Here is an 8,626-nt window from a genome sequence, read left to right on the forward strand (position 1 = left end):
AGTGATAGAAGCTGCCTCTATATTGCTTAAGAAGGGCAAGTGTCCTGTCATGTAGCTGGGAAGGATGTGGGGCTGTACTCCTCTGGACCTACAGGGACCTAGTGGGCACCTGCCCTGAGCCAGAGAGAGCTGGCCTAATGCCTAAACCCGCTGCCCCCCTAACATCCTTCCTCACATCCAGCTGGGAAGCCTGAGACCAGCCAGACACTGACATTTCATTTCTAACAAAGGGTAGGTGGGTATCTGGGCCTTTCTCCTGCAGAGTCACCCCTAATCATATGTTCTCCATTCACTTCCTGAGTGGCAGTTCTGGGGGGGTCGGTTCCAGGTGTGGCTGAGGTGGTGGGCAAGTCATTTTACCTCTCTGGACCCAATTCCCAGTCTTAACAATAACCAGGTTAATTGTGTATCTAACAGATGAGTACTTCCCAGGGCTTTTCACAGTTGGGGTCCCAAGGAAACATACGGCACACTCCAGATAATTCTAGTAGGTTTAGATACCATAGAGGATGGTTTTCAAAGGATCGAGTGGGGCATTGAGAATGCACAAGGCCAGTGGGAGTGTAGTAATAGTAATGCAGACTTAGTAGCACTGGAGTCATTACCACCTCTAACCCCAAAGGGACAAGTGGAAGGCCATGTGACATAGGCCCCCTTGAGAGGAGCAGTGACCTTTGGTTGACTGTTGCAGCCAGCCTCAGGGGACCTCCAGGGAGGGAGGCCGGGGAACAAATGCCCCTCCTGCTTCCCTCTGATGTCCTCTCCTGGCTCTTATGATGCCCTACTGGTGCTCACCAATGGCCAGTTCCAACAGAGAGCCACTTGGCACGGGCCACGCAAGTGGCTTTATGGGCCAAAAGCTGGGGGGACATGGGTGATAGTGGACTCGGAGGGTTAAACAGAGACTGTTTACTAGGCTCTAATACTAGGCTCTAGGATACACTGTGTGTGAAGGAGACCAGTACAGTGCCCTGCACATGGTAAGTGCTCAGGCAAGTTTGTCCTGCCCACAGCAGGGGAGTAGCATTACTCAGGTGACCTGGCGTCTGCTCAGCAGAGACAGAGCCCTGAGGGGGAGAAGACCTATCCTATGGAGGCTGACTGGCATCTCTGTCCACAGCACATTCAGGAATTCACCAATGAGACATGGTGGGCCCGGACTGGCTGGCCGCTGCCCGACCACCTGGTTCTGTTTGTGTGGTCCCTCATCGTGTCTCTATATCCCCTGGGGGGCCTCTTTGGAGCGCTGCTTGCAGGTCCTCTGGCCATCAGGCTGGGAAGGTAAGTGCTTCCTGTGTACCCCTGAATACCCTTCAATGAGGGGTGCCATTGTCTGCAAGCTGAAGAATGTGGGAGAAGGACGATGGCTGGCAGACCCCAGGCTCCAACCTAGATCAGCTCCTCACCCAGCCTCCTACTCCACCTGTAGTGTTACCCTGAGAGTCATAGTTCCAAGCAGATTTGGTGGAGAGAAGAGTCTTGTGCTGTGAGGGAGGGAGGACTCTAGTTTCTAGTTCCACATCGTATTGTTTGACTGTAAACAAATGTTTTCTTCCTGGGCCTCGTTTCCCCCTTGCATTCAACTGATGCAGTTCTTGGGTTGCAAACAAGACAGACCGATGCTGACTTAATCAAAAATTGTAATAACTGGAAGGATGCTGGAGCAGCTCACAAAATGAAAGGAAGTGCTTGAAGCCAGGCCTTGAGAAGGGCAGGGTGCAAGGTGGTGCTGGAGATCTCAATAGCCAGACCTTTGAACTTTCCTCCTGGGGAGGATGCCTTCAGTGTATCAGCTCCAATCACATTTTATCTCCACTGTTTTCATTCAAGATTTAGAATCCAGGAAGACAGGTTGTTATGGGCCGCCTTGTGTCAGATGCCTACACTTGGGAAGGAAGAGAGATAAGCCATGGCAGGCAGGAAAACAAATGGTTACCACAGTCCACCCCTTTGCTGGCTACCTAGCATGCATAGACACCTTTCTCCCATGTAGTCAGCTGCAAACATGCCCCGCCTCCTATCATTACTCAACCATCCCATCATATATACCAGCATATGTATTTATCTCTTCCTGAGCGAGACCACTTGAAGCATTGTCTTGTCACACCCACTAGGCCTGATATAAAGGGGTATCCTTTTTGAGTGTAGGATTTCCATGTGATAACCATTCTGCTAGCCCTGCAGTTAATCTCTTGATATTCAGCAATCTACACACTTTATGGTAAATTTCACTGCCATCAAGACACTAATAGGAGGAAGAAAGAAGAAAAAGCAGGGGAAAACTAATCAAGGAAAAGAAAAATAGTTGGTGAATTTATTTTAAAGCATATGACACAGAAGGCCCAGAAACACAAGTAGAGGTTCTACTTGTTGGTTTTGGAACCAGTCATGGGCCATCACTTGCATCCTTCCAGGTGACTTCCATCCTCCCGTTTTTCACTCTTGTCTTGGGTTAGCACATCCACTGGTTGAGGCTCTTTGCCCATCGGGGTGACCCAAATCATCTTTCTTGAATGGGCTTGGTGGTCCTGATGGTGTGGGATCTTCAGCAGGTTATTACGCTCTGAGGTCATCTGCTTCTGGATGAAGGGATTCCTGATGCAATAATGAGTTCCATGGGCTCCCATCCTTCCTCTTTCATTGATGCAACTTCCTTTGTTGGATGCAAAATTGCATGGTGTCATATTTGTATATTTATCAGGTGTATCTGTTAGGATATCGTCAACTGCAGATAACAGAAAACAGACTCAGTTGGCCAAAACAATAGGAGAGCCTTTGTCTCACACAACAAGTCTGTAGGTGGGTGACTTCAAGGCCAGTTTAGTGCCCAAGATTCACTCCTCTGAGATTTCTTTGGGTGCCAGTTTCACTGTGTGTTGGTTTGATCCCTTGGCTTGTAGCTAGAAAGCTACAGCAATGCCTCACTCAGATGCAACAACACCCAGCAGAAGGGGGATGTCTTCCTGGCTAATGCTTTACGCTAGAAAGAAGACTTTTCAGTGAGGTACCATGTTTCATTGCCCAGCACTGGGTCACTAGCATAGAGAATAGGATCACCATCACTAGGTTAGATTCTTGGGTTCATTGCTAAACCATAAGGGGTAGGGGCATGTTCCCAAACAAACTGAGGCTCTTGCTGCAAAGAAGAAGGAGGTAATAATAGCTGCTGCCCAAATATCTAAAGATACCTGGTGTAGTACCCCTAGATGATAGCACTGGCAAAGCATGAAGGGAAGAAACTGAAGATTCAATTCAGCACATAAGCCTGTTCCAACGATAACCAATTACTGCCCCATCTCCATGGCAGGGATCCAGTGGAGTTCATCTTCCACCCAGTAGCTGACTGGAGCCCTGACATGTGTTGCCATTTCTGAAAGTTGAGTTGGCAAGGTGTTTGGTCAGCTTGGTGACAGGAAGCCTTTGTCCTTGATTTTATGTACATTTTCTGTCCTTGCAAACCTACCTGCTTTGTTATGAGCCAAGGGAGTGAGTGCTGGCCTGGCTGAGGAAACAGCTGAATGCCATCACAGAGGTGGCCATTCTGTCCTCCTGATTATGAATAGCCTCCTCTGCAGTGATAAGGGGCTTCTGGTGAGCAGAAACATGACCATGGTGTATGTTCAGGTTTTGGGCCAGTTCTGTGAGATCCATATAGTTACCCTTCCCTGCACCTCCTTGAAACCAGTCATCAAATTCTGCTCTAAGACTTTGACTATCCAACCAAACCCTTCAGAAAAGGGACAAAATTTCATGTTCAAGATTCTGTCAAAAAAAAAAAAAAAGATTCTGTCTACAGGAAGGGTTTAACTCCTTCAAAATTGTTTAGAGTTATTTTTGAGTGGGCTTTAATACCATAGCTTTACATTTCTGACAGAACCAATATAGATGCTCAACCATCTGCAAAGTAGGGTCAAGCTTTGTCTTGTTTTGTTTTAAACTAAAGACAAGGCCTGGGTGTGCCTTGAGAGCAGGACGGCAGCATGGTCAAGTAGGCCTGCTGATGTGACCCACTTGTGGGACTCTTTGGGGCCCACGTGGGGCAAGTTTGGTGTTTACCACTTCTGTCTAGTGATGGAGTGCTGTAGGTACACTCAGCCTTAGCACAGGAGTGTCATATGGCACCCAGTTCACAATGGGCACATGGCCATCAGGTGTCCCAGTAGGGTGTTTAGTCACCACCAGGGCCTTGTGACAAGCCAGGAGCATTTTCTTATTCAGAGGATAGCAGTTTGCTGAATTAGAGTAGCTTTACTCCCAAATCCTAGGTCTTGCTTGTGGTTCTCATTTTCGACAACTGCCACAGACACTTTGAACACCATAGACTCTCCTGGGTCTACAGAGTTAAGCAGCAGAACTCTTTGCACCCAGATCGGACCCACTAAGCATACTCCCCTTGCTTAGCTCCACTCAAAACTGCCAGGTTTTCAAATCATCTGGGAATGTGTCTGATCACGACACCGAATGTAGTACATGCAGCCTCTGAAATGAAAAGAAGCCCTCTGAGATGTGCCCATCCTTCTTAGAGGAAGGGCAGCAACTTGTCATCAATTTGTCATGCACTTTGGAGGGAATATGCTGACATATCTTAGTCCATTGGAATTCAGGACCGTCATTAATGTGGCAGCACCCTCATTTTTAAGCTTTCACTCTTTGTCATGCTTGTACCTTACCAAGACATCTAGTGTGTTTGCTGCTTTCTCTTCTCCAGGTCCTTTTAATATCAAGTTATCAAAGTAGTAGGGCCAGCACGATGCCCTGTGGAACAGATTGTGCCCAGAACTGGAGAGTTGCTATATCCTCTAGGCATGTCGGTAAAGATGTAATACTGTCCCTGCCAGGTAAAAGCTAAGTGTTTCTGGTGTCTCTATATTGACATGCAGCAAAATGCATTCACCAGGTAAATAGCCACAATCAAAGTACTTTGCTAATCTGTACCAGCGAGGAAGCCAGATGAGACGTATTCGTTACAATTGGAGTTACCACTGGATCCAGTTTGTTATAATCTACTGTCCTCCGTTCTCTAGACACAGGAGATATAAGCTTTGGTTCATATTCTATCACCACTGTGCTGTTGACTTTGGGCAGAGCACCTGGCCTCCTCTGGGCTCGAGTTTCCCTGTGAGTTGTGTGTTCTACAGTGAGCTGTCCTGGGTGACCTGCGTGACAGCACGTCTGAGCTCAGTATGTGCAGCTGAGAGCCTATTCTTCATTATAGTAGAGCAGTGGACATTTCTAGTGCCCCCGTCCTGGCTCACAGTCTGTCCCACTGAACTAGGCATGGGCATCCAGCCATTCTGAAGGTTCTGAGAAGCGACTGTAACACATGGAGGAAAATGGGAGGGGACTTTACATGGGTTCCTTGCCTCACTCTGAAAGTCCCTGTTCTTCCTCCCTAGGGCTTTATCGAGTGTGAGAAATCAGATATTAGGCCCTTCATTTTACAAAGGAGTTTAAGGAGAGTAATGTTTAATCTGTAGGGATAAAGCCATAAAACCTAAGTTCTGCCATTTCAAGCTGTGGTACAGGCAGAAAGGAGAGTGATTTGGGGTATGTTGGGGGAGGGGAGTAGGCGTATGCTCCTCAAGGCATACCACAGGTGACCCCAGGTATAATGGCCACGTAGTCACGTAGCTTAGACTCCTTGACACAGTTCACGCACATACACAGGTCTGATCAGGGCCAGCTGGAGTTGCAAAGAGGGGTCCCCAGGGATAGTTCCTCCAGACTAACTCGAGCCTCCCTTGCTCTGTTTCACTTTCCCCAAGGAAGAAGTCCCTCCTGGTGAACAACACATTGGTGGTAGCCGCAGCGATCCTGTTTGGCTTCAGCCGCAGAGCAGGCTCCTTTGAGATGATCATGCTAGGACGGCTGCTCACAGGCATCAGTGCAGGTATGGGGGCAGGATGCCTCTCTTTTCCTACTCATTCATTGATTCCATTTATGCCTTTCATTCATGTATTCTCTTTATTCACTGATTTACTTTTCATTCATCCCCACCTTTTTTTTTTTTGGCAAAATGATTAAATATGTTTTATCTTAAAAGGCTCGTGTAACGAGACATCCGAAGTAGATAAAAAAAAAAAAAAATGCAGTAGTCGTACAAGAGTGTGAGAACCAACCTCTCCAAACCCGTACTAACAGAAGTCCTGTATTTGAGCAACACTTTAAACCATGAGCTTCCTGGCAGCCAAAGTGTAAAGGCATCTAGGATGAGTTCTCAGATCTTCCCTATAGAGTTAGAATAGCCTGTTAGGGACTCCTTAGTTTTTGGAACTTGTTATACAGTCACATGTCAATGTCTATATTAGTTATCTTATTCCTGTGAAATAAAGTATGCTGAAACTTAGTGGCTTAAAACAGTCAACATTTATTATCTCACAATTTCTGTGGGTCAGGACCTGGCGATGTCTCAGCCGGGTGGTTCTGGCGTGGTGTGTTTCCTAAGGCTGTGATCAAGCTGTCAGCGGGGCTGCTGTCCTTTGAAGGTTTGGCTGAGGGTGGAGGATCTGCTTCTCAGATGGTACTCTCATGTACTGCTGGCAGGAGGCCTCAGCTCCTCAGCCTGCGGGTCTCTCTCTCAACATGGTGGCTGGTTTCCTCCAGAGTAAGTGATCAGGGAGAGAGAAAGAGCACAGGTGTCCGTGCACAAGAAGAAAGTCCCAATGCTTTTTATGTCCTCATCTCAGAAGTCATACACCTTCAGTTCTGCCACAGTCTACTTGTGAGAAGTGAGTCACTAAGACCAGCCCACACTCCAGGGAAAAGGAACTAGGTCGGACTTTGTCCTCATGTCCCAAGGGCCTAGCACAGAAGGGGTCCCTCCCTACATGTTTGTAGGAAGAGCTGGGGTGCCTCTCAGACTTTTTGGCAATCAATGCACACTCCTTCGTCCCAGCTCCCTCCACCCAGTGCTTAGAGAGAGAGGATTTAATGAGAGCTGTTTCTTGATCCCCGGTCAGGGAGTGGGGAGCAGCTCTCCCTGCAGTTTTCCCAGATGGATGATGCACAAATACTGTGGCCTCCTAGCTTTTGCCAGCTGTCACCATCTGGCCTGGGCAGTAGGGGTGCTGCCCAGTTCTGTTTCCCCACTGGCTGCCTAGGTGCCAGATGACTCCCTAGGGAAGCGGGATGAGGTGAGAAGCTAAAGCAGTAGTGGTCAGTGAAAGTGTTGATGTGAGAGCTGGGACAGCTGGTAGGCCTCTGGACACCACCCTGCCCTTCTCCTCCTACCTTCCACTCAGAGCCCTGCACACTCATCCTAGGGACGGGGTCTAGAAAGATTCTATGACCATGGTGGGACGATGGTGAGGGAACAGGATGGGAGCTGATCTGAGAAAGACTTCTCTCTCATAAGTACTAGGGGTGGACCTTGAGTCTTGCTGGCCCTACAGCAGGTGAGGAGGGACCCCTCCAAATGTACAGGGTGAGGGAGCAGCACTCAGTGCCAGGGTCCAGTAGATGAAGTGCCAAGGGGGCAGGGGGCAGGGGGCAGGCCCGGGCATTGCAGAGGGTCCAGCCTGATGACTGACTCTCTCTCCTGTGCACCTGTCCAGGTGTGAGCATGAACATCCAGCCCATGTACCTGGGAGAAAGTGCACCCAAGGAGCTCCGAGGAGCCGTGGCCATGACCTCAGCTGTCTTCGCTGCCCTGGGGATCATGATGGGTCAGGTGGTCGGACTAAGGTAAGCCCCCTCCCCCTCAACATGTGCACTAAGTGGTTTGAGGGATGCCAGTAAAAGCCCTTCTTTGCCTAAATTTCTCCCCTGCTCACCAGGTAGATTAAGGCATTGAAATATGCCCACTTCCATCTGGTCAATACACAAAACAGGTATCAGTCAGCCACACTTCAAAAGTGTGAATCATACTTTTCCGTTTTCTCCAGATCAGGGAGCAGAAAGCAGGTCTTGACAGAGAAGAGAGTAAAGGTTTGGGCTTTTAAAGGGGAGCATGTCCTGGTCATCCCAGAAAAGAGAGGAGAAGGCAGAGCCTGGAGCCCTAGAAAGAGGAGTTACTAGGGATGAGGTGGGGCCACATCCTTGCCCTATCTTGGGTCCCCACCTGAGTAGGAGGGATCTTGGTGTCCAGACCCAGAGCTGATTAGGAAGAGACACAGCAATGCAGACCATTTGCTCTCAGGAGAGCAGGAAGGCAAGAGGCTGGGGATTGGGGGCGGGAGGATAGGGGCAGGCGGGCAGGGAGGCAAGGCTCTGACAAGGAGGCTTCTGATTCATTCTCTCCTCTGCCTCCCCAGGGAGCTCCTGGGCAGCCCACAGGCCTGGCCTCTGCTGCTGGCCAGCTGCCTGGTGCCCGGGGTGCTCCAGCTGACCTCCCTGCCCCTGCTCCCTGAGAGCCCGCGCTACCTCCTCATTGACCGCGGAGACACTGAGACCTGCCTGGTAGGTGAGTCTCTGACCTCAGGTCACCAGACCACCTCTGACCAAGGGGCATGTCTGCCCAGAGCTTGGTCCCATTTCTTGGGTTTCATTTATCAGAGAAAGTTATCCCTCTCTTTGTGCTATCCATCAATCCCTTCAAAACTCTTTATCAAAGGACTGTCCTGAGTGCCAGGGCAGTGAGATGGAGCAGACCCAACCCCTGCCATCCAGGAACCCCAGGGTGGTGCAG

At 49.3% G+C, this 8,626-nt stretch overlaps 1 protein-coding gene across 7 annotated transcripts in view; it reads left to right on the plus strand.

Moving 5' to 3' along the window:
• SLC2A11 (solute carrier family 2 member 11) overlaps positions 1–8,626 on the plus strand; it is an 18,342-nt gene that overhangs the window by 4,378 nt on the left and 5,338 nt on the right. For all 7 annotated transcript variants that reach the window (XM_025044541.1, XM_025044538.1, XM_025044545.1 and 4 more), the window contains 4 exons: positions 1,121–1,281; positions 5,766–5,890; positions 7,554–7,683; positions 8,253–8,401. In XM_025044541.1, coding sequence (XP_024900309.1) covers positions 1,121–1,281; positions 5,766–5,890; positions 7,554–7,683; positions 8,253–8,401 — 565 coding nt within the window. The remainder of the gene's footprint in view (positions 1–1,120; positions 1,282–5,765; positions 5,891–7,553; positions 7,684–8,252; positions 8,402–8,626) is intronic.

The sequence above is a fragment of the Pteropus alecto genome, unplaced genomic scaffold (assembly GCF_000325575.1).
Source record: "Pteropus alecto unplaced genomic scaffold, ASM32557v1 scaffold113, whole genome shotgun sequence".
In the NCBI taxonomy this organism is placed as follows: Eukaryota; Metazoa; Chordata; class Mammalia; order Chiroptera; family Pteropodidae; genus Pteropus; species Pteropus alecto.